Raw genomic sequence first — 26,734 nt, 5'->3', positions numbered from 1 at the left:
ACTCAAGATTTTGGATCAAGAAGATCAGACAATAATTGGTTGTCACGGTCTTTGTACCAGAAAATTAGCTTCGGTTCGTTGGAAAACTATATTGTAGATATATTTTAATTAAATATTTAGTTGGTATTTTGGTTTATATCTATCTACAGTGCTCTGTGCATAGCACCGCGAAAATAATTCAAACGTCATCTAGAATATTTGAGCAAAACTTTTAAAATACGAGTTCATGTTTTTAAAAACAGGAGAAGTAAATAATACAGTCTAATGCTAACATACCCTTTTGGCTAGTATAGATGGTAAATGTCTAGCTAAGAGGCTTCTTGCTTGTCTAGAAATTAATCTTGTGAATGAAACTTTCAGGAATGGACCAATGACCTAAAACTGAGGCTACATTGGGAAGTTGTTATCTAGTTAGCCTATTATCTCTAGCTTTTCCTTATATATAATTCCTGAAGATTGCATAAATGACAAATGCCTATATTTCAACATAAAATGTTATATCTTAGGGTAGTTTTGAGTTCATAACTAACAGGAATGAATTCAGAGCCTTGATGCCTCTAGCCTAGCTTATTAGGCTACCTTAAATTTTCTTAAATTGCACTTGCTAGTAATAGGATTAATCCTATGTCTGCCAGCTGATAGATTGAATGTGTCCATGCTGGTATATGTCACTTTTTTATAACTGAGGGAGTTCCACAAGCAGGTAATAATTTTTGGGAGGTTTTAATCTTGGGACAAATACTGTTGGGTAGACTGATCATCACCTGGTTTTCCTGGCTCTCCAAACACAACAAGGTTCATCTTGCATGACTCCCTGTCTCTATCTTTAACTATCAACTGCTTCATTTTGTTCTCTAAATTGTTATCAAGATCACTTTTTAAAGCCTGTATCTGTGAGACTTTTTTTTTCAAAGTTGACAAAATTTCCAGATACCTTGCTATTCTTCTGTACTTTTTAGTGGCCATATACCTAGAAAGAATTGTTTTTCTGACCTCAAAATGTCCATATATTTTACTCCCCCTCCCTTGTGTGCAAATATATAGTCCAAATTATATATTTCTCACATATTCTGTCCTTTGTCTTGTCTCTCACTAAACTGATAAAAAACTAACAAAGAAACTGGTTTGTTATTAACTTGAGTGAGTGGTGCATAATACACAAGTACCAAAACTCCTTCCCCCTGCAGAAATAAAAAAATGGGGGGGGGGGGAATTTTCTGCAGGAGAGGGGGTTGGGTAAACACCAGCCATCATGATATTTCATGCCCAGAATGTGTTATCAAGGTCCTATTTTGGTAAAGTTTACTTCTGTACATATTTATAAGATTACATAACTGACATAGGAACAGGGTGAACATACAACTCAATTACTTTTTGCCCCTACTCTTTCTAACCATAATAATTAGATAATTTTTTCTATAGCCTTATTTAGCTAAAAGGAAAGTGAAAACATCACTTGATTCCTTTTTTATGTTCTTTCCAAAAATTATAATCATCTGAGGGTAAATTGCTTTTTGAGCCCTTAAAGTAACCCTGAAAGTTATCTTTGTCACCACATAAATAGTGACCACTACTAGAAATGGGTATCATGTAGAAGGGGTTAAAAAAGTAATGGATTTAGGCTACTTAAACAGTAATGGCAATCAATTCAAAAAAAAATCAGTTCAAAATAAACCTGCCTTTAACAGGCAATATATGTGGAAATATTTTTGGGTTTGAAAAATTGTTGGTGCTTCACATATTCATTAAATTCTAATTATATAGTTTTAAAGATTTTATAATGTTTTTCATAGTTTTGGAAAAAATTGCTTAAAATCCTATTCAATTAATTAAAGTTTTGTTTTCAAAATCTTGAATGAAAGAAAACCAGATAGAAACAAAAATAATGAAGTTTTTTTTTTCTTATAAAGATAAAACTGACCTGTCATAGCCTACCTTGAAAAATTAAACATTTAGTCACTTTTGTGTTGTCACTTTTGCCTGTCACATTGTTGTTTTATTTTGCTTTTTGTGAGTAATTTTTTTCTTTTTAAGGCTCAGGCATTATTTAGATTAGTCCTATTGCTGAAAGCTTCATTCACCTAACTTAACCACTTTGTGTGGCTCAGCCTATCATTAGGATTTTTTTTTAAACTAATCCAATGCAACAGAATTTGTACAGCTGGGCAAAAAAAATATTTTGTATATAAAAACAAAGTTTCAGACCCGTGGTCATAGATATTGATGAAACTTGATAAGTTAATTCATTTCATATATATACTTGACCATGCAAATTTATTTTGTGTACACTACCTTTTTTGGCTTTAGTTTTACTGCTAGTTCAAAATTTTCTGAGCATGGATTTTTTGTATAATGGAGGATACACACCAAGTTCTGTTTCTTTGGAAAATTGTGTATAACTTCCTTGCTTACATATTGATTTCAATGAAAACTTTGATGTTTTTGAACTGATATGGAAAATGCTTAGAAAAAAAAACTATGAACCTTATAACACTACCAGAAGGCTAATATCATGTCTATTAGCATATTGAAAATATTTCTGTAAAGCTCCAGTTTTATTTTAAATAGAAGTATTACAAAACATATCATATTGTACAAATTGCTTTAAACATTCAGACAGCTGAGTAAAAGAGAGAAACAATAAGTTTTTCAAAAGAAACAATTTTATTAATTTGCATAGTCTAATCTTCTTTAAATATATTGAGATTCACACTGTAGCATGGTAAGCAAAAATTGGCCCTCAAACAAATAGGGTTAAGGTACCTATGATTCAACAGTGCAATTTTGGAACCCCTGTTGATATTTTCCTTCAAAACAGAATAACTCTGCTTAGATGTAACTTGGAGTGCCACCTCTTGAAGCCGTTTCTGTATTTCAACAATAGGAAACGTTGACACAATATCCAGTACACCTAGATAAGAAAAGAACATTTAATTCAGTCAGTTTCCTGTTTTTGACAAGAAACAAGCTTGCGACAATTTTTCAATGTTCAAGCTGCTGTTACTTGGTCATTTATTACAAAAAAGTTTGGACTAGCACCAATGCATCAAGATACATCTGATTTTATCTAGAATTCTAGTCACATTAGCTTTTTCTTGATAAAATTAAAATTGCAACAGATATTACATTGTCAAAACTAGGTTCAAAGTGTCGAAAATTCTTGTTTAATGTAGTAGGAAACCAGGCACACTAAAAATGGTCCTTTAGTCAAATTCAAAGGTAGATAATGGCTTCTGTAAATTGATTTATTTCTTTTGTGAATATCTTGTAGTAACCTTGTCAAAATTTTCAACAGACAGCAACAGGCCCTGTCAAAATATAGGTGACTGCCAAAACTTCACTGAACATGTGAAACAAACAAGAAATAGTTGGTGTCAAAATTCCACAGTCCACTGACAAAAATATAGCTGTCAAATTTATGGGTGCCTGCTACTGCCAAAAATTGCAGAGGTTCACATAGAAGTCATTTTTCCCTTTCTTTTTAGTGACAAAAAAAGCAAGGTGCCATATTTTGTTGGTAGGATTCTGGACTTTCATGACAAAGGACAGTCCAAACTAAATTTTTCAAGTGGATTAGAATTGCAGATCACACTTTGAAATGACCAAATGTTGATGACATTTACACTGCCAACAATGAACAAATCTTTGCTGGGCTGTTAAAATTTTTTAATGCCACATTAATTTTTTTGGCCACTGACAGTGGGCAAACTAAAATTTTTCAAGTGGATTAGAATTGCAGATCACACTTTGAAAAGACCAAATGTTGATGACATTTACACTGTCAACAATGAACAAATCTTTGCCAGACCATTAAAACTGACAGGAAGTGGGCCATTCCAGATAGCATTCTGAGATGCTATTCCTGTGGCATATATGCAACACTTAGAAAAAAAGAAGGTGTAAGTGATCTAGGTCATAATGTCACACTCCTTTTTTTCAGCTCCCACGCTGTGAACATCTAACCAAATAAATAGTATTTTTAATTGGATTATATTCGAAGTGACAAAAAGATAATTTATTGCGCAACCCAAGTATATTTGATAAGGAACTTAAGTGATTGTAATGTCTGACCTAGATTCAGTGTGAGATTATCTTTTTAGATTTTGAAATCTCATTAATTCTGTGACCTTGAAAACAATTTCTGGGACTACAAAGCTATAACCCTACTGTCACGTCACTGCCTGCTTGTTTGGATATGATTTACAGATTGTGCTTTGGACTATTGTGCACTATGGTGGGAAAGCTGATTCTGAGCCCTGTCTTGAATTTCCTGAGTTGGTCTTTGACTGATGAGGTCAAACAAGAGACAATTCAGAAGGCAACTGTTGTGTTTTTTGATCATGATCAAATTATACAAGCAAAGAAGATTCTATGCACAGAGTTAAGCATCACATCGCGAGTTGTGATTCATGCTAGGCATGAAGAGAAAATTCTTGATATGTGTAAGAACCTGGTCTCACAGGTTAAGCAAAATGCCAATATCCCAAAATTCGTGATTTTAAACCCAAGTAACATTCCAACTGTTGGTCATGCTGTCAATTCTACAGTTGTGTCAAAAGTTAATGAACTGTCCAGAAAACTTGATGGTTTTATTATGAACATCACTCATCCCTCATCAAGTACCCCTCCCCCTCAGCCTCCCAGCCAAACCCAACCCCCAAGCCTTTATTTGCAGTGATTCTGAAAAATCCACCAAAATACCTGAAAGATCCATCTGAGCATAAAGCGTTTATAGACAATCTATGCCCTACTTCTGGTGGTGATATATGTGAACTCAGGCGTCAAAAAGGTGAATGGAAGCTCGTCGTCTTGTGAAAGAAAGCTGTGAATCAAATAGCCAATACTGTAAAACGTTCTGATCCCAGTCTGAATCTCTCTGTCAAAGAACCACTCTTTGTTGCCATTCTGAAGCAAGTTCCAGGGATTTAAATGACACAATTCTTAAAGACTTAATCCCAAAGTGTGGCAAAGTTGGACAATGCGGAAAATCTCGTGCATTCAAAGTTTATTTCCAAACTCGTGCTGAGCGAGATCAGTTTCTAAGGGACTCTCTGAAAATAGGATATGAGAGACTGCTGGTTCAAGAATTTTCTTCATGACTCGTCACTGTTTTAATTGTCACATGATTGGCCAAGTAGCTGCGAATTGTTTAAACAGTGCTATCTGCTCTAAATGTGGTTCCAGTGACCATAAGTTGAGCTTTGACTCTCCCTACAAGAAGAGTCCTTTCTCTGTAGATTGTAAAGTTCCTGGGCATACTTGCTACAACGTTAGTTGCCCTAAAACTCGCAAGGTCGTGAATACATGAGCTCATCAGTTAGGTTTCTAACCTGGAACATCAACGGCTCTTTTGCGAATAGACTTCCTGTGCTTAATGGTTTTCGTGCAAATTACATTGTAATTTTTATACAAGAACATTTCCTAACTAAATATAGTGTAAATTTACCACATCGCGATATCTTGCAACCTTGAGATGGAACAAGTTTCTGTTTTGAGTGAATACCAGCTATTGGACCATTTTCCCATTTCATCTTCCATTATAATTCACACACCACCCCAGCATACACACCAAACTAATCCTCGAACACCTCCCCTTTTGCGTGATTGGTCAATCACGCGAAAGTCATGTGATTGGTCAAGTGATCTTTTTAAGTCTTCTTTGGATTTTATCCTAAATAAAATTCGAGTACCATTTCATCTTCTACAGATTTCAGATAATTTATCAAAAAAGAAACACGCCTTAGCCTGGACATGTATTCTGCCGAGATTTGCCATGCCCTTCGTTTTGCCGAGAGCCAAGCAGTTCCTTTCCAAAGAAATTATAAAGGTATTATCATGGGTTGGTCATCAAATCCTGATCTAGTTAGATCATGGAGAAAAGCAAAATTTTGGTTCAATCTGTGGAAAGATTGCAATAAACCGTGATCTGGTATTGTGAATAATCTACGCCTCAGTACAAAAACACAATTTTCGAAGGCTCTTGGTTTTCATTGGAAGATGCTTGTCGATCGGAACTCTGCTAGAGCCAGACATGACCATGCACTACTCTTCAAATTTGTTTCCCAGTCACGTAACCACGCCCCCTCTGTGCATCCCTCTGATATTCCTGACAATGAATGGCATGCTCACTTTGAATCAGAGTTTCCGTTTCCTGATCCCCATCTTCAGGATCATTATGATAAAGATCTAGATGCCTTCTTAGCTTCTTCACTGAAAACTCATTACACCATGACAACTCAAGCAATAAAAAAAGCAACCCAAAAATTAAAGTGGAAATCTTCCAGCGGCGTTGATTGTGTGGGAGCTATGCATCTAAAGAACGGAAGCCCTCTTTTAACCCAATATCTCACACTGCTAATGCAGATGATATTCACTCAATATGCTGTATTGGTGACCTTACTCCGATCCCTAAGAAGGGAAAAGCAGCACCCCAGTGTACCTCGTTTCAGCCCATACAATCGCAACCTCTCTTTGTAAGCTCTTTGAGCTTCTCTTTAGGGACAAACTCGAAGCAACTTGCTATACACCCCCACACCAATTTGGCTCCAAACGAGGAACTGGCTGTGCTGACACTCTTACTGCAGTAGAAAATGCTCTTATTGATGTCGATTCTGTGGGAGAAAGTCTAGTTCTTGCTGGCCACGACGTAAGACGCACATTTGACTCACTCAGTCACTCTGCAATATTTCTTAAAGCTGGTAGGCTCGGACTGAACCCGGTTATAATTTGTACACTTAGGGATATGTATACACAGTTATCCATTTGACTGAAACTTCCGCCAGATAAAAATTTGCCTCCGATTCCTAATAAAAGGCTCATACTAGTCTTAAAGGGTGCTCGACAAGGTGCAGTTTCTTCCCCCAATTTCTTCAATAATTACATCCTTGAGGCTCAAGACCAATGCCCCTGCTCTTTAATTTTGGCATCTACTAATCTGTAGTTTGAGTGCTACGCGGATCATATTCTGAATCTCAGTCGTACGCTACCGCGAATCAGTGAAATTTTTGCTATCCTTCAAGATGAATACCTAAAGGTTGGGCTTCAGTTCAATTTGGCAAAGTCCGAAATAGTTCTTTTCAACTGGAAGAGTCCTACTCCCCCTTTAATAGCACTTGGGAGCTCAACGGCTGAGCCTGCTGATCATATAGTATACTTAGGCCTCCCCATCGGGTCCTCATTACATCACACTAGATCTCTTCTCATCGAGCATCTTAACCGTCGAATTTCAGCATCTTACACCTATATTGTCATTTGCAAGTTCTGCTTCAATCGTCATCTCTTAGCTAGCCTGTTCAATGCAGTAGCCCTCCCCCATATATTGTCTATCACCCCATTTTGGAAAATGTTTACAAATTCTGAAAAGTAAAAAATTCGTTTGCTGTTTTTCCGTTTTGTAAAATATTTACTATGTCTACCACCTTTTCACAGAAATTCACCTATAGTTAAAATATACAAAATTGCAGACCCAGAAATAGCTATCTCTCGAGTTATTGGAAAATACAATAGAAAAGTAGCTGGTCATGAGCTAGGCCCACTTCTAGTGCAATACCTTTGTCTGTTGTTGATTTTTTTTTTTTTCTTTTGTTTCTTTTTTTTCTTATTTTTTTTTACATATATAATTATGTATGAATATGTTGATGTTCTATGTGTGAATTTGCTTTTGCTTTGTTTGATTTTGTTCCTATTTTATCCTTGATTTATTTATAATTGACGTTCTTATTTGATCTTATTGGTTTTGTCAATATTTGTCTCGTACTATTGTTTTCTTTTCTTTTTTTCTTATATTTTGCTCCGTCCTTTTCAAGTTTTTGTAGACGGGTTGTCAATCAATAAATAAATAAATTAACCAATTTTGTTATACTAAATACTATATACTTGAAACAATTTTATTAGCTTTATTACTTCTATTTTTTGAATAGTGTTTTATTTTTTATACATTAAATGAAGTTGAAGAAAAACAAAGAGACAAGAATATACATGTCAAATACACCAGGTTCCACCCACAGATATTCCCCAAGCATTTCGACACGTGTCGAATTTCTGTCTTGCATTAAAAACAGGTAACTTTTTTGTTGTGTCGAATTTGTAAGTGAAAATGCTCTAATTTTGGAAAATCAGAGTTTTGCATCCTTTTCAGATAAACCTTCAAGCTTCTCATCAAACAATTAGATTCTTAGATGTTTTTCCTATGTACTGAAACTCTTTTCAAAACCAAAAGTCTTAAAAGCTGTTTTTTTTTACAAAAACTGTCAAATCTTTGGCACCTTTACCCTACCAGGGACTTTTTAATTTCTAGGGAAGCTTATTGCAGAATTTTGTGAAAAGTCAAAAGGGCTAACCTTTGCTCGAAAATTGGTAAGTAGGTACCTACAACCTTGGAGACATGGGGTGGGTCTCTCTGTCAGCTGTCTGATTTTTACTGACAGCACTAGAGCATAAGCTGAGTAGTACCAGAGTTGACATTTACTGGTCAGACACTACTTGGTTTCAAAGTTTTAGAGCTTCACGAATCTCAAACATCTAAAACATTAAGGCTGCTATTAGGGCCTCAGCCTAAAGAATAATTTGGTATAAAATCTGTTGAGGAAAATTTTCTTGACTGAAGCTGTGTTCCTACTAAATTGAAGTTGATTAGGTTACTTTTCAGAAGTTAGGTTGGGCTTACAAAATGATATATACCTTAAAAACTCTATCCCATCACCTCAAGGTTTGTGCCTCATTAGTTTCTAGTGAATCTAGTTTCTAGTGAAATCAATATGAACTTTACCGAATAAAACAAAAAACAAATGACCGTGGATTTTTTATTTATTAAAGTCAAAAAGTGAAAACAATTAAAATGTATTTCGTTTTCAGTAAAATGCTAATTATGTTCTGGTCTTGAAAAGTCATGGGGGTTGTCAGCACTACTCATGTTAATATTTGCTTGTTTTGAGTTTGGCTTGGTTATTTATCGTAATTTCTGTTCGTTTTAGATTTCATTTATTTATTGATGATGATTTGTGGTAGTTTTATGCCTGGGAAATAACTTTTCTTTGAAAAACTTGTTTTGTGGATTTTTTTTTTTTTTAAGATTAATATTGTAAAGAGGTAATAGCTTGTGTGGGTGGGTCATTGTCGATGCTGTGAAGACCACCTGTGCATCTCAAGGTCTTCTGTTAAAGTACAGCTGCTCAAAAATTGGAAGTGACTACCTGGAGCCCGGAAAAAAAGATTGGTGGTCAATGGTATAAAAGCTTCTCGGAATTTTTTGCCTCTTCAGTCGGCTCTTGGACAAGGACTGGCTATATCATGTCAAAGCTGTTTCAGAAGACTGTGCCTCAAGGAAAACATTTTCTGATGAAATTATGGAGATTGGGTGAGGCAGAGCAGCATCTAGTTCCTGTTAAAAATAAAGTTAGTAAGCCACATGACTAACCTTCTTAAAAAAAAATGGTATTGTTAGGTGAGAGGCTGTTGGAGGGACCGTGGACTCTTTTTGGACTGGGCCAAGGCATAGCTTGTTCTTACAGTGAATTGGGACTTAGGTTGCCTGAGCAGTGAGTCAGTCTATTGATTGTTTTTGCACTAAGTTAGGACTTAACTTATTTTTGTGATGTATCCCTGAAACTTTGCATTTTCAGTTTAAGTCATTTCTACACCAATTCAGGACATTACTTGTTTTTGCATTAGTTTTAGGATATAGCTCAATTTCCACCAAGTAAGGTATTCACCCTGCTTTTTCACCAAGTCAGGTGTTTGCTTGTTTTGCACTGAAGCTGTGAAATTCTACAGTTCAGACCTTATTGGTTTTTGAACAGGGTTTAGGCCAATTTTTGACTGATCTAGACTTAGTTTGTTTTTGTACTTTTTTCCACCAAGTCGCATAGTAATTTTGTAGTTTGGATGTAGCTTATTTTCGCACCAAGTCAGGACTTAGATTGTTGTTTATGCACAAAGTCTGTCTGTACCTCGGTTTTCAGTTGTTTATGTACTAACTCAGTCTGTAGATCAAACTAACCTCACTTTTGTACTACATCACGACTTAGCTCGTTTTCGCAACGAATTAGTGCTTATTTTGTGTTTGAACTGAGTCAAAACTTAGCATATTTTTGCTCCAAACTAGGGCTTAGTATTTTTCTTAGCTCGTTTTGGGTGTAGATTAAAAAATTAACAAAGTGCAAGATGTCTTTCTTCTTGCTAAAAAGGCGTTAGTCAAGGAGGCAGGGTTTGAGGGATCAGGGGCTCAATTAGGTCCTTGATCTGTGCAATTTTTGATTCCTCACGTGATTTAAGTTTTAAGAAGGTTAACGCACACAACTTTTCTGCTAAAATATTCCAGTGAAGAATGGGTCATTTCCATGATTTTGCGCCCTTATACCTGGGGCACTCTTGGTTATGTGCACACTGGAAGTATATTTTTGGACTTTTTGACCATCTTGGGGAGAATAAGAATCTCGAATATTTTGATCCAGTTTTTGACACGGAAAACTAAACAAAAGGGAAAAAACTTTGAACCTTACTTCTAATCAAGATGTACGATTTTCCATCAAATGAGCCCCTTCGTTAGTTCTTTTGACCGCCAGTTCTACAGAAAGGGGTAAAAAAAATGCATGGGAGCTGTAGAGCCTTAAGTAAGAAGCAATACCCACACACAGAAATGGGGACAGGGGGGGGGGGGGCGGTAGTTCCTGTTTATAATAGTGGACCAGGCTCCTATTAGGGATATGGAAAGAATTCAGTCTTGAAATTCTTTTTTTTTTGAGGTTTGGTCTCCCTCTGTCTCTAAAAAAGCTTTCGCACCCCCAACTCACTGAAAGATTTTATGCCTGTAATTACTTCTTCTTTGGCTTGTAGGATACTTTGGTACTACCTTATTGAGATATGGAAAACTACACCAAAGGGAAAAATTCAGAACCCTCACTTGAAAGTGTTGGACATCCTTTCAGTACAATTATTGGTGAAGATTCATTGGTAACATGGATGAAAGTCAAAGCAGGAAGTAAAATTCACAATTTAATGAGCTATGCACTTAATGATTTAAAAACCAAGAATTATATAATATGGTCTGGATTTGGTCATGCTGTTGGAAAAGTTGTATCCTGTGCTGAAATGATGAAGAGAAGAAAGAAACAACTTTGCCAGGTCACAAAAATATCTTATATTGAGTAAGTGATACATATTCAGTCTTTAAAATTCCTGCAAAGAAGGATAGTATCGGTATCTTGGGATTGCACCATAAAAAGCAGATGGCTAGCATCAAATTGGGGATTCATTTACAGTTTTTCTTTGTTGGGGATTTTGTACAATTTCCATTGCTGTTTTGTTTCTGGTTTTTAATGCTGAAATGTGCATTACAGGTTGAATTCTTATAAAAGGTAGAGAGGGGGGGGCTTACATAAATAAATGTATGGCCATGGCTCAGTTTGGGCTTAAAACTGGTTGTATTTCTTCCTAGCTTGCCTTGCTTTATGTAGTTAGTGATTCAAACGCCAATTTTTCAATTGAAAATTTGAAGCAAATATTTGCAAAATTGGAATGTTTGGCTTCCATTTCGAAATTCAAAACTGACTTTACTAACTACGACTGTCCCTGGGACAGTTATGTCAGAATGCATGAATCGGTTTCAAAACTGTTTTTTTCTCTTTAGCTAATTGAGGTAGCAAGTTAGTCAGTCAAGGTCTGAATATTTAGGCAATTAATTGGCCAATATTCAATTGAATATCTATTGGGACGTAAAGCACTAGACCAGTGCCACGTCCTGTATATTATATCGAAGTTCCTCCAAAATTTGTAATTAAGCTTATAAATGAAAAGAAGAAGTTTTGCAAATTAAGTTACTTGTATGCAGCTCAAGCCGTACTATGACCACACCTGTGGATAAAAATGGAATTACACATGAGCAGCACCAATAATAATCCATACGCAATCTATGGAGTTGATCTGTCTTCAACTTTCAAATGTGAGGTTTATGATTTATCAGTTACAGCAAAGGTTTAAGGGAATTTTTTTTTTTTTTTTATTAGAGAATAGGGAAGCCTGATACAACAGTTTCTGTATCTTTATGCTGAGTTAGACCAAATATAGGCTACAAAGACATAGTGTGTGGAAAAAAGTAAAGGACATATAAAATAAACAAAAGACGAAATAAAGACGCAAACAGACAAAACAAACAAGACAAAAAGATAAAACAAGACAAACAACAACAAAGACATGGAAACAAAGTAGCGTTGGAATAGGATTTTAAAACCAAGCTCTTGTCACTTAGATTGTTTACTTCTGAAGCGCAACGTTACAAAGACGTTAAGCATGCTCAGCTCTTTTTTATCTTATCAAGAAGTGGGATTATAGTGTGGCTTGACCATAAGTTGTCAATAACTAGACTGAAATCCATGTATAATTACACAGCTTATGAAATTATAAAAGCTTATAATTCATAGGAACATAATACCGTACTCATATCAAGTAAAATATTGGAAGCTGATAGTTTATTTTTGCGGTTTATGGTTAAGGCTTTGAGGCTTTCTAAATAGAATAAAATCCTAACACTTCCATACTTAAATGATTTTCATCATTTATGTGTTGTCCACAGTAGCGTCAGTTCACGAAAATATGGGGGGGGGGTAACATATATATATATATATATATATATATATATATATATATATATATATATATATATATATATATATATATATATATATATATATATATATATATATATATATATATATATATATATATATATATATATATTTTAAATGTGGGGGGCAGGTGATTATTTTGCTGTTTTTCAAAAATTTTTCAATGATAACACCAGCAATGGGGATTTTTCACTCCTTTAAAATCTAGGAGAAGGGGACAACTCTACTCCCTCAACCAATTGACACCACTGGTTTTTTATTATTATTCATAACCTCTTAAACTGAGTTATTTATATTAAGTTAGATTCACACTATCGATAACTTTTTGGATTGGCCTTTTAGATAAATTGGTTCCTAAGAATGCCGACCATTTAAATTAATTAAGATGTATCTGAACGCCTGGAAGCTTGAATTTCTGCTCCTCCCTTTGGAACAGTATTACAACAGAAATGTGAGTCACAAATTGTTAACTAATTGTCTCTCTTGGCTCTAACAACAGAGAAAGTGTTCTGTCTAAAAGAAAGTGTTCTTGGTCTGTCTAACAACAGACCAAGGCTTTTATTCAGGTGCTTTAATGTAATTTAATTTATTAACCGTACTTGACGTTCCTTACTTACCTGCGGTATTTTATAAGTAAAAGCTAAATCTGAAACAAGCTGGAAATGATCCGATATATCACTTAAAACAGCAAAATTTGCTTTAATTGGTAAAGATGAAATGACAGCAGCCATATGGCTGCTGTCTTTTCATCTTTACCAATGTAGAAGCGAGGATAATTCCACTTCACAAAGGTGACTCTCCTGAAAACCCATCAAATTAACGCCCTATTTCTGTTTTCTCAGCATTTCCTAAAATATTTGAGAAGGCAATTTATAGGAGGTTCTATGACTTTCTTAAATCGTCTAATTTTTCACAAATTCCCAGTTTGGTTTTAGGTCTGGACACAATACTGAACATGCTATCATTGCTCTCATCCAGTATATTCATGAATGCTTAGATAGAGGTGAAATTCCAGCAACAATATATTTAGATTTTAAAAAAGCATTCGATACAATATCCCATTGTATTCTTTTTCGTAAATTGGATAATTGTGGTGTGCGCGGACCGGCGTTGGATCTAGTTAAATATTATCTTGATAAGAGAAAGCAACAAATAGATAGAGGTAATTTCCTCTCTTCGCCTGTTCCTCAGTCCTCGATGGTTGGGGTACCTCAGGGCTCAGTCCTAGGTCCTCTGCTTTTTCTAATTTATATAAATGATCTTCACCGCGCTTTTACAATCCCATGCCTCAGCAAATATTTTGCTGATGATATGGCAGTTTCAATTTCTGAGAGGAATGACGAGAAGTTGGAGGCAAAGCTTGATACTGCATTTTCTAATGTTCTTGATTGGTGTTCTTCAAATTTTATTGCTTTGAATTTATCAAAAAATAATTTCATAATTTACGGCAGAAAGTCAAATATATGCCCTCGTATTAACCGGGTTACTTCTTCAAAGTATCTATTATCAATATTTCGGATGAAAATGATAAAGTACCTTGGACTTATGATTGATGAAAGATTATCTTTTAAAACACACATTAAAAATATACGCTTAAAGATTTCAAGCTATGTTGGTTTAATGCGGAGGTTGAAGCATTATTTGCCCTACTCTGCTCTACGAAGCATTTATTTTGCCCTGATTTAGTCTAATATTAATTATTGTTCCCTAGTATATTTATCTACATTTAAAAGCCATATTAAACCAATGCAGATTTTACAAAATAAAGCCCTAAGAATCCTGAAACTTTTATTCCATCGCTTATTGCACTTCCAAATAAGTCTTCTGCAGCATCTTTATATACTTATCTAGATATACTTTCAGTTTCTCAACAATTTACTTTCAGAGCGATTCTTTTCAAGTTCAATTATGACATTAAGAAATTACCGCCATATTACCTCAATCAAAGTTTGTTATCCCAATCACATGATTCGCATCATTATAACACGCGACAAAAAAATAGTATCTACATTGACAAGTATAGTACTGAGAGATCTAAATTCGCTCCGTTAGTGTCAATAGCCCGGTGCTGGAATGCTCACAAGGATCTTATTGGTAAATTTTCTTCTATCCATTTAATAAAAAGGAATCTTAAATTTCATTTAGTTCAGGATTACTTTTGATTAAGCATCTTTCTAAAAGGACATAAGTTATTTGTTTGGTTTGTTGTTCTGGGTGAATGTGGGCCTCTCGGCTACCTTCTAGTATTAATTTATATTTAATCATATTGAATTTTTTTTTATGTTTATTTATGGATCCTGGGCTAGCTGCTACTTTCATATTATTGTTGTATTATTGTATCTTTACCGTCATGTTTATCTTTGTAGTGTAGTGTAATTTCTTATTGTATCTTTGTCTAGGCCTAGTTTTTCGAGCTTGTCTCCCCATGGGCCTATGTTAATTATATACATGTATATGTTAATAATAAAATGATTGAACTTGAACTTGTTTGTTTCCGATAAGCTATGTCTTTTGCAACATAATAACATGGAAAACATCCTCCTAACTCATTGAAAACGTTCGTGATTGTAATTGTTTCATTAAAAGTATTTTAAATATACAATATTTATCTTGTTGAAGTTTAAAAATCTATTGATGTTGAAGCATTTATGATACTGAGTTGTAGACAAAAATTTTAATTATACAAATATAAGCATTTCCTTCTACTTGAAAATGTTGCTACTAATTTCAGTTTTGAAGAATATTGGGATCCAAAAGATGAAGGACTAGATCAATTGAAAGTCGTTCGGAAAGTCCCAGTAGTACATATACTATTGTCTAAGCTACCTCTGGATCCTCAAGAATTAGGGTAAGTGTTTCTTTGAATTGTTGTTCAAAACAAAAAATACTACTGAATATACACTTAGGGAATATTATAAGGCTGAGTAAGTTTGTTCAATTAAAAAGTTTGGTGGATAAAAAATTGGGGGTACATATAAAACTTTTGGGACTACAGGCCAGGACATGTCTGACCCTTGGGAGTGAGCGGGGACGATTAGAGGGTTTTCCCTGGGGTTGTTTAGATACTCAAGAACTGTGGCTATACTATTTTTTTTTACCAGCATTACCCCTCATATGTTGAAATACAAACCGCCCCCTCCCCCCTTGTATAGGATTATTTCTGTTCTTTTCAAGTTTTGACATCCGTTTTCATTTGCATATATATATATATATATATATATATATATATATATATATATATATATATATATATATATATATATATATATATATATATATATATATATATATATATATATATATATATATATATATATATATATATATATATATATATATATATATATATATATATATATATATATATATATATATATATATATATATATATATACAGGGGCTTAGCTACAGTATTTTACTAGGGCAGGGGGGGAGGCAAGAAGGGGTACCATTGAAGTAGGTTCTATTCAAGTGGTAACAAAGAAAAGTAAATATTTAACAAACACGCTACTTGGTGAATTAAAAACATTACGCTATACATTATAACAATAAACAAACATTAAACAATCATAAATGTAAGTGCTCATGCTTGGCTTTTACTAAAATTGTCAGTAATGAGTTGCTGCAGACGACAGTAGTATAGCGTAAACAAAATTTCGGGTGGGCGAAAGTGAATGTCGTATACACTCGGCTTTTTTCAGCCAGATTAACCAATAATGCTGCAGTAGACATCCCCCTCCTCTTTCCCCAACCTCCACGCCCAGGACAGGATGTTCAATCTCATAATTAGACCAAGCTCTGTTCTTATAGCCCCGGGTATCGCGCTATTCATTTGCTCGTAATTTGAATGGATTTTGACTCTGTAATATTTAATTTATTGTACTAAACTTTTAATATACGTGATTTATTGAAATTTTTTTTATGATTCCTTATTAAAGAGTTTTTTTGTGGGTATGGCGATTTATATTAATAAATAGCATTAATATGAGCGGGGTACATAAAGCCGAACAAAAATTATAGGCAGTGCAACAGTGCTGTCTAAGTAAATATACATGATAAGTCAAAGTATTGTCACAGATTGTGTAACATTATATTGTGACTTATTCCCCACATTTAAAGAGCGACCATATTTCAAATTTGAAAGTATTCGAAAAATAAAGTTAGAATTATTAACTTATCCATTGGGCATTGTTTGACGAAGAATATCCAGAAAATCTGAACAGTTCTTGGCATCATTGCAGCAGAAACTTTACATTAATTGAAAATTACCAGGTATGCCAATTGGAAGGGAAAATTGACTCCTATAGTTTGAAAATTACCTTCCCTTTGTATCTTGTTTTAAAAAACGAATTCTATAAAAATTATACAAAAGTTTTCTTGTGAAATTGCATATAATTCTAACAATAAGAGTTTTAAATAAATACACAATTGCTTGTTTAAAGGGAATGTATACGTATTTGTTATTCTTTTGTTTGAAGTTCCGAGGTGTCAGTTAAGCAATAAAAATTGAGTTAAGAAGGTCTGGCGTGAATTCAATTTCTCCTTCCTGTTAATGCATCAAAGAATCATCCATTTTATAGGATTTGTTTTCTTCTGGAACTCGTATTGATTTTCACCGTTGCTTCTCTTCTAACCGCAGATTTTATTAACGATTCGATGTATTCGTTGTGGTACTGATTGTAAAGTTTCTGTTGTCACATCTCACTAGCGCTTCATTTTTGTGCATCATTACCTTCAATTTTTTTCTATGCCTTTTAATTTAGCTGTTTGGATTCATTCAAAATCATGTCTTCCAATACCTATGCCCTCTGAAATCTAAAATACGCATTGGCATAATTAATTTCGAAGACCAAACTGCCTTTCCATGGCGATAAATAAAAGTTCAAATAGGGATAAAAGTCCTTTTAATAGACAGTGATAAAATTCACAAAAATAATAAATAGTTCGGTCGCATATACAATGACCATCATCAGTAGTAATACTAAACTAAAACAATTAAAAAAAAATAATTTATGTACAAAATAAAATAAACTAGATATTGTTTAACGATCTTATTCTTTCCAAAGCAAAAACGGAAGCGAGTCTCTTTGGCCTTCTTGGATCCGGTTCGTTAGCATTGAATGAACTAACACTGATGACGGTCACTGCATATGTGACCGAAATATCTAGTATTTTTGTGAAATTTATCACTGTCTGTTCAAAGGATTTTATCCCTATTTGAACTTTTATTTATTGGCACAATCATTGTTTTATTCTTTAGTTTCACTTCATAGGGTAGGAAAAAAGCAGTTCTGATCGGATTGAGAACTTCCGTCATAAACTAAATTCCCCCTTCCTGCTTATCCTTTACAGACGGTAAAATAACATTTTCCTTATTCAATCGTGATTTTCTGAAATATCTAAACCCCGCAATAGCATAATTATCGTGTTGTTCTGCAGTTTTAAGTCACATTTTGGTTTGTAATTCAACGCGAATTGTTGCTGTTTCTTGTTCCGTGTCTAACTTTAGCTGTTCATAGTCATTTGTTATTTTGTGTAAATTTTGCATGTGTCATATATACTAAATACTAGTTCCTCCTTCTATCCTTTATTGGCGCTAAAATATCACGGTCCTTATTCAACTGTAATTTTCTTCAAAACAGTTTTTTATCTTGTGTAATTCTGCATGTGTCATAGATACTAAAAACGATACGACCACTCCTGGGCCAGAAATGATGTAGTTTATGCTCTGGAAATACGCTCATAAATATGACGAAACTCATATGAAATTTTTTTCTCCAAGATTAAGGCTCCATACGAATTCTCTAAAACTCGTATCCTATTTAGATGGTTTTTTTCAGGCCAGAAAATCTCAAGGTGTCAATTTTCAAAAAAAGTATGGAGAATTTTTTTTTTTTCCAAAAAAAATCTAAATAAATCAACATTAATTGCTGGTTTAAAGAGAGTATATAAAATAATATTATTAAATGTTAATAGTAAAACATATTATAAAATAATATGTTGATTTATAAATAAATTATTACTTGGTAGAAAAAAAAACATTGGTAGATCTATATATATATATATATATATATATATATATATATATATATATATATATATATATATATATATATATATATATATATATATATATATATATATATATATATATATATATATATATATATATATATATATATATATATATATATATATATATATATATATATATATATATATATATATATATATATATATATATATATATATATATATATATATATATATATATATATATATATATAATGAGAGGCATTGCACCCCTTGTAAGTCTTATTGCAGAAATAACTTTTTAGTTCTACTGTTCCAAGTGGCTTTTTTGATTTTCTAAAAATGATTCTTTCTGACTTTTATTATAAAAAAAAGTGTGTGCTTCATACAAATATAACATTTTCTAGAAACAAGAATTCAAATTTAAAAAATGAACTGGTATTTACAGTTAAACTGTAAACATGATAAGATTAGAACTTAGGGATACTTGCAAGGTTAGTATTCTAAATGAAAATGAGTCTTTCCTTAATCTAAATACCCAAATCGCCTACTGTTGAGAAAAATCGTCCAGCGCCGGCTCTTTATCGAGGAAAACACCAACTACGTGGACCCACCTTCCATTCACTACTGTCAATGGCTCGCACGTTTGGTCCTTGTGAAAGAATAGTCTAGGCTTGTATTCACCCCAAGGTCACACGGACTCATATAAACAAATACACTTGATTTTATATATATATATATATATATATATATATATATATATATATATATATATATATATATATATATATCAACTAGTTCGTGGGATATGAACTGTTAATAAAGAGCAAGACGTTCTAATAGCAATCTAAACCCTAAAAGGGAGTCTCGGGTTCCAACATAAACGATAAAAGAATTTAAGTTTCGTGGTAGTTTCAAGTATGTATAATTCATTAAGTTTATGTTTATCCATCTAAAGCTACTAGACTGTTAGTAAAGAGCAAGTCGCTCTAATAGCAACATAAACCCTAGTAAGGAATTTTGAGTACTAACATAAACGTTAAAAGAAAGTAATTTTCATTGTAATTTCAAATATGCATTATTCATTAAGTTTTTGTATATCCACCTAAAGCTAGTGGCATTTACCGCCGAAACTCCTTAAGTCTTAAAAATATATTTGAAGCATGGGTATTGCCGGATGACAGATCCCCTCTCATTACGCAAATATATTGAATTTAATATATACATATACTCACCTGCAAAGAAATAGGAGGGGTGAAAGACATCCCTAAAAATATGATTTTTATAAAAATACTCCCTGAAAAACGTGAAAGTCACGGGCCTTAAAAATTGTTTTTTAGTTTTAGCCCCCCCCCCACCACCCCCCCCAGGAAAATTTTAAATGGCGCGGTTTCGCAGGGAGGATAATTTTCTCGAAGCAGCGTTTTATGTTCGGCAGTGTTTCTAAAAGCAAAAATGAAATTTGAACACAAACATGGGGGGGGGGGAGGCACCAGCCCCTCATATTTAAGAGATCCCTGGATCAAAAAGATGAAATAACGAATTGTTACCGTATAGTGGTCATTGTCAATAAAAGCCGAAACTCTTAAAAATGAATTTTAATTACCATGTACACTTTTTTGCTTTTTTTTATGCTGATTCTAAGTTTGCAAGATTCGTTAAGTTTAAAGTTACCAAAAAATAGTTATCTGCATTTAAAATTTACATGATTTTATAAAATGGAGATAAACACCTCCGTTGAGAACTGTGACCTTGGTGACAATTAGACCACTATATTTAACACAGCCAAGAACCCTAGAACAAAGTTTAATGGTGCCATCTACAAAAATGAAGTTTTTATCTCAAAATGTTCTAAAACTAAAAGATTTTTTTTTCTATCAGGCATTTGACATTAAAATATAAGACTTGGAGTAGTCATTGCATAAAATTGTCATTTGAATAGTTATGAAATGTTGCATTTCTCACCCTGAGAGAAAATAAAGTGCTTTTGCTGATAGCAATTTTCATATTAACCTTTGTGTCTGCATAGCAAAGGTTTGGAAGGTTTGTTCAATGTTTTTGATGCTACGGAAATGAGGATTTGATTATTAAGAGTGAAAAGAGAAAACAATTGCTATTATATAAGTCAAGTAAACAAAGTTTGGTCCAACATTCATTATCTTTATTTTTTTTCCTGAGGGAAAGGAGCTGAGGAAAATAACCTTTTTCCTTTTTCCTGATGGAAAAGTCTCATGTTGCTTAAGAATAAATCTTGAGGGAATTCACAAAAAGGAGTTATTAACGCAGGATTTAAATCAGAATTGTTGGAAAATTTTGGGTGAAACCATGATACTCGTAGTATAAGGGAGATCGTTTTGCACAAGTCTCATCACTTATTTTCTTTAAAACAGGTCCTCAACAATTGCTTCAGATTTTTGAAATACGGACATTACGGCTTCGGCCGAGCTTCAGCCATTGGATATTTATCTGTAGATGATAACGAATGCATATCATATCTTTTTTACATATCAACTACCTCAAAAGTAAAATGGTCTTTTTTTTGTTTCTTGAAACTTGAGTGTAATCAAATCTCATTCTTTTGCAGCATATTTTACTCTGCGGGACTTTAATTCTACACGAATATATTCCACGGGTTCTTTACACAAATATCTTTGTGGAGGAGGGTCCCACCTCCTATACTCTCTCTGGAGGCGGAGATAGGGGGTTTCAGTTGAATAGGCAAAATGTGCATTATTCATACAAACATAAAGGTTTTCTCGCCAAAGCCGTTTTTTCCATTCCTCCATGCTTAAACAAAATACTTGCGGAATTGTTCCATCCTGTTTGCGATTCAATTGCTTCGTGTTGTTAACAGTGTCTGCATAAAGTTGGACATCAGTTTAAGAAGATGTAATAACAAAACAGCGCGCGCAATGAAAGATCTTGTAAATATTTGAAATAATAAAGATGTATTAAGCACCATGTTAATAATTATTTGAAATGCGTGTGAAGTTTTTTTTTGTCTACTCTATATTTAGATAGATGTCTAGATTTATAAGAATAGACGAAGGACGTTAAGCGTCTGAGCCCTCCAGAGCTGAGCTGTGCTAGCAAATAAGTATAGGCTATTAATAAATAGTTATGATGGGTGGTATGTATGTATAGCTGTGATACATCTTTTTCTTCGTAAATTACTTTCAGGTATCAAGCCCATGATTCGAATCTTTTCGATGTGCCTAAGACTGCGAAGAAAAAACCTAGAGCTAGAAAGTAAAAAAAACAAGAAAAGGAAGCAGTATCTGAAGAATAATATGAAATCGCTGATACATTTTTGTATTTGAGATTGAGGATGACACACATAATAAAGGATTCCTTATTTACCGATTTTTTTTTTCAAATGCCTCGGCAATCTGTGAATTTGAAAAGGCATTTCATCCCGTGACAAAAAACGCTGTACTTGAAAGTAGATATCCGGATGCCAACCTTTTTATTGTGGCTTAGGGAACTTAGTTAAAACATTAAGATATTAAACATCGCTTAGGTATTAAAAATCTCTATCTCACAGGATATTTTTGTTATATCTATAAATTATTGTTGACTCTTATATCTATTGACTTTCAAGCCAGTGAATTCCGCCTGTAGAAGCAAGCTACGCTGTTGTAGCATGCAAAAATTGACGTAATGCAAAAAAAAAAAAAAAATAATAATAATACTCCCCTTAAAATAAACTCAAATTTTATGTGCTTTTTACAAACTCTGAGTAAAAGATGCTCAAAATTCCATCTTGAAGCGTCATGAGTAAAAAAAAAAAAACGCGATGAAACAAATTTCATGGTTAGTTTGTCTATAATTGAATTACTTTTTAAGTGAAAATATTTTGATGCATATAGAATAAAAGCCGTATATACTTCATACCCTCGGATAGACGGTATCAGATAGTTCTCGGGCTGTTGATATATTAGATATTGCTAGATTTAAAATTAGTTCCTTAAATAAAAAAAGTATTTGCTGTAAGTAAGAAGTTTTAGTTATTGGATACTTGTTGCTCATCATATATAGCACAACATCATATTGAGCTGGAAAGGGACCTTGAATAAGTACTCACTGTTTTTTTTCGGACAATTTCCTTTTTTTTTCGAATATAAACTTAGGCTGGGAAGTCAGAAAGATTCTGATATTCTTGGGATTTTACTAAAATCCAAAATTTTATCCCCGGGATCTGCAGATTTTAAACCAGAATGTCCCAGGGAATTTAAGATACTATCCTTAGATAATTCGTCGATGAATATCCTTCGATGATGTTTTTTTATCAGACGCTTTTTAATACAGATTAGAGAGAGAGGAAGGTTCTAATGTCCACGAGGTTTTATTTAAAAACTAAAGATTATCCCTGGGATTTAAAGATTTTACCCCAGTGTAGTTCGTTGATGAATCACTTAATCCGAATTACCCATGGATAAAACCATTATAACAGTTGTTCTAACTTAAACTTGAGAAAGCGTTTGATAAAAATAGAAGGAAAAAAAAATAGAAAGAAAGAACTGGTTCGGGGTCCTTTTAATACGAACAAGATAAGATAATTTTATTTGACAAACACATACAAAACACTTTTACAACTCCAGCTAAGAAACCACAAATGATTTTCCATGGGGATGAAAATTCCCGAGGATGAACTTTCCAGGGGAAAATTTACACTGAGCAATTTGACAGAATTCCAATACGAAATTCTTTTCATTTGTCTATCTTTCTCTTTGCCAACTCAATTTCGCATTTGGAGATATTGCGGGGGAATTATCCGGGGGCTATTTTCAGCGTATTTGGATTTCCGGGAAAAATTTCCATGAAAAAAGGGATTTTCAGAACGATCGGAAAAGCGACAAGTCTTTTTTAAATGAAAGTATGCCAAGGAGATTTCTTCAGGCTGAATCGTTCGCAAGATATTTTTCAGGGAAGTCGGATTTTCAGCGAGGATGGAATTGCACAGAGGGAATTTTACGAAGGGGTGTGTGGGTGTCTTTTACGTTGGAGGAAATTTCAATGGAGTAGTTTCCTGTGAGGGGAGGGGGCATTTTTCATGGAAAGTGATCCAGGTTTACCGGCATTACTTGAAAAACGATCAAAACTCAATAAGAAAACATTTTATTTTACTGAAAGTAAGGAACAGCATTAAAAGTCCAAACGAACATAAATTATTCCGTATATGAAGGGGTTGCCCCCCTCATCAATACATTGCTCCTTACGTCAAAGTTTGACTATTTTTCCCAATTTTTAAAAACGGCTCCTGACAAACGCCGTTTAATTAAAATAGGACAGTTTTTTTTAATGCTGAAAACTTTAGCTTGAAGAGCCAGGTATTGAGGAGGGGGCAACCCCTTCAAATACGGAATAATTTCTGTTCATTTTGAGCTTCAATGTTTCTCCTTACTTTCAGTTAAAAAAAACTTGTTTTTTTTATTTAATTTAAGAATAAACAATGATGGGAAGAATAGCAGAAGACCCCCCCCCCCCTTTACGGGCTTTACTTCCCCAAAGACACCTGAAAAGAGTTTTTAGGTGGTATTTCGTTCTGCATAGTTGAAAGGTCTAGTGACTATGCCTCTGGAGAGGGCAAGGCACACAGAGCCCTTGGGGCAAGGGTTATAGGCTATGCAGTTTACTAATTGCTTTCATATAGCAGGTATTATAGGGTAAGAGGGGATATTTTATTCTTGGTGTCCAAAAACACTAATGGTATTAACGCGAAGCTCTCAGGGAATTTTGAGAGAAGTGTTTGAGGGAACTAAATCACAACCCATAATATGCTTGCATTTTGTCAGAAGGGCGTATCAGCAATATCTCAGAAACGATTTTGAGTAGTAATTTAAAATTTACAGGGCATTTTCAAGGCAGTTCGTATCCGAAAGGCAGTTTTTGCCTGCTATCATAACTACTACTTCTGCTACTACTAATACTATATCTGCTACAGCTATTACTGATACCGGTATTAAAGTTCTTTGAGAAAATTTCTTCTTCAAACAAAAAAAAATTCTGAAAACTGTTTTTTATGGAATAGTTCTTTTTTATGAATTTACCATAAATAGAGAAGAGAGCTGGAGGCCACATTCCCAGTACTCGGTCTCTATTTAGTCTTTTCTTACGCTGCAAATTTTGGTACTTGGGTACTATATGGGCCTTTACAAGGAAACCAGTCACGAAAAACCCGTTTTTGACGGGTTAATTCAAGAGACGGCCATAGAGTAATGCAATTCATAGCATGGTTTTCATTGCGTATACGATATTTAAGTTAAACTGTTGTTTTTTTGGGTTTCGGGGGGAGGGAGGTACCTAGGTTAGGTTACGTATTTAATATATTCTTTGCTTTACCCCCCACCCCCTAATGTGCAAATATATAGCCAAAAATTGTTTATAGACTATTATATATTCATCCTATTTTATTTAATTAGCATTAACCAAACTTGACTTTTTAAAAAGGCCCATATAATGCCCAAGTACCCAAATTTTCATTGTAAAATTAATCAAGAATATGGGATGACAGCAAATTCTGTTAACAAAATGTTACAGATTCTTGCCACTATATTTTTATTCTCTGAGCTATTAATTTTCTGGGGAAAAAGAAATCAGAATAGGTAAGCCGTAGAATAATCAGCTAAGAAGTAATCTATAACCACAGTTTATAGAATTATCTATAAACTGTGTTACTTATCTATAACTGTGTTAATTATCTATAAACTATAAACTGCTAATTCTATAAACTGTGTCTATAACAAAGAGATCTGAAAACATAGTATCAATAAAACTATCTGCTTAAACATCATCTCTTTTCAGAAGGGTTTATTTTCGAACCCACTTTTTTTTAAGTAAAATTGTATGCTTGTTGTGGACGAATGCCAGGGTTGATTGAGCCTGTCTGGTGGAGGAATATAAGACACCTTATCACCATATTAGCAACTAAGAAATGAATTAGGAGACAAGGGAGTTTATCAAGATTAGTATTAATGCTAAGAGGGTTATTTGAACATCTCTGGTGGAGGTATAAAAGATGAATTATCACCATTCCAGTATTTAAGGAAGGAAGTAAGGGAAAGGGGAGTTTATCAAGATTAACAGTAATACCAAGAGGGTTATTTGAGACCTTAGAAAGGAATTAAGGGGAAAGGGGAGTTTATCAAGATTAATATTAATACCAAAAGCTTTATTTGAAAAATTTATTTCAATGTAAACAAAGATTATATTTAATATCTCATCATAGTCCAGGGCCTAGTCTAGGGGAGGGGTTAGAGGTGGGAAGCTTCCCAGGCGGCACGCCTTGGGGCGCTATGACAAGCTTAAATTGTAATGTTTTGTGACAAAAATTGTAATATTTATAGTATTGATAATGCGGCAGGGGGCGGAAAAGTCTACCGCCCCCCCCCCCTTCTGAGAAAAAACCTAACTCCGTCTCTGCCATATACTTTTTAGTAAGCTGGAAAAACTGCAGTGTATGTACACCTGCATTGAACCTGCTCAAACGTTATCTAGAGAGAAGAACCCTAAAAGTAGATAAATGTAGCTTCTTACCTTTACCTGTATCTCAGTTCTTTAAGGTAGGGGTTATATATAAACTCTGTTTCATCTAATCAACTAGGGTGACCGAAAGACGAATTCAAGCTTTTCTAAATTTTATTCAACCTTGTAAAATTAGATTAAGAAGTAAAGATAACTTAGGTTGTTTAAACATCAGTTTTGATTGTTTCTCTAGCGACATTTCGTCCACTAAAATGAATATTTGCTCAGTGACATTCTAGGGTATTTAGAACCAAATTCTTGTGTGCTTCTTTCAGTTACTTGTTTATTCTTTATTCTAACAGGCAAGTATACATTTATAATTTTTTTACTCAACTCGAAAATTCCTGTTGGTTTTAGTGAATTGAGGCGTTAATCGAAGCGTTGAATTAATTTTGGCGTACTTTCCTAAATGCCTTTCAACTATGTTTCGTTCATGTGAATGGCAAGTAGAGCCTTCATTTCTAGCTCGTTTTTAGTTAAACATTTCCGAGTACTTATTTTAGTAGGCATTTCCAATACTTATGGATTAAAGTAGGTCCAATTAATTTCTAAATTAT

General features: G+C 33.8%; 2 protein-coding genes across 4 annotated transcripts in view; one reads left to right on the top strand and one right to left on the bottom strand.

The window, feature by feature from the left end:
- Positions 1 to 212: 212 nt before the first annotated feature.
- On the top strand, positions 213 to 22,012 carry Rpp25 (ribonuclease P protein subunit Rpp25). 3 transcript variants are annotated; one of them, XM_089090584.1, is made up of 4 exons: positions 213 to 296; positions 10,834 to 11,144; positions 15,352 to 15,468; positions 21,834 to 22,012. In XM_089090584.1, exons 2-4 carry the CDS (start codon positions 10,861 to 10,863, stop codon positions 21,904 to 21,906), a joined length of 474 nt encoding a protein of 157 aa, XP_088946710.1. In that variant the 5' UTR covers positions 213 to 296; positions 10,834 to 10,860; the 3' UTR covers positions 21,907 to 22,012. The 3 variants fall into 3 exon arrangements, with proteins under 3 accessions (XP_088946710.1, XP_088946712.1, XP_088946711.1); XM_089090586.1 differs by having other exon boundaries at positions 217 to 247; XM_089090585.1 differs by having other exon boundaries at positions 241 to 296; positions 10,743 to 11,144.
- Positions 2,653 to 26,734, bottom strand: part of LOC148951041 (beta-1,3-galactosyltransferase 5-like) — a 37,644-nt gene continuing 13,562 nt past the window's right edge. Inside the window, exon 3 of the mRNA XM_089090579.1 lies at positions 2,653 to 2,911. Within this exon, the coding sequence (XP_088946705.1) occupies positions 2,682 to 2,911 (230 nt within the window). The 3' untranslated portion in view covers positions 2,653 to 2,681. The remainder of the gene's footprint in view (positions 2,912 to 26,734) is intronic.

Source organism: Artemia sp. Qi Xiang Cuo, chromosome 6 (genome assembly GCF_049724085.1).
Source record: "Artemia sp. Qi Xiang Cuo chromosome 6, ASM4972408v1, whole genome shotgun sequence".
NCBI lineage: Eukaryota > Metazoa > Arthropoda > Branchiopoda > Anostraca > Artemiidae > Artemia > Artemia sp. Qi Xiang Cuo.
Note: the sequence above shows the minus strand (reverse complement) of the source record. Positions and strands in the feature narration are given on the sequence as shown.

What these genes read in the sequence shown, in the direction of transcription:
- Rpp25 (XM_089090584.1), top strand. Translation starts at nt 10,861, where the DNA reads ATGGAAAACTACACCAAAGGGAAAAATTCAGAACCCTCACTTGAAAGT. An exon ending in ACAAAAATATCTTATATTGA is followed by an intron (nt 11,145 to 15,351) that starts GTAAGTGATACA and finishes TACTAATTTCAG; the next exon opens with TTTTGAAGAATATTGGGATC. An exon ending in CTGGATCCTCAAGAATTAGG is followed by an intron (nt 15,469 to 21,833) that starts GTAAGTGTTTCT and finishes AATTACTTTCAG; the next exon opens with GTATCAAGCCCATGATTCGA.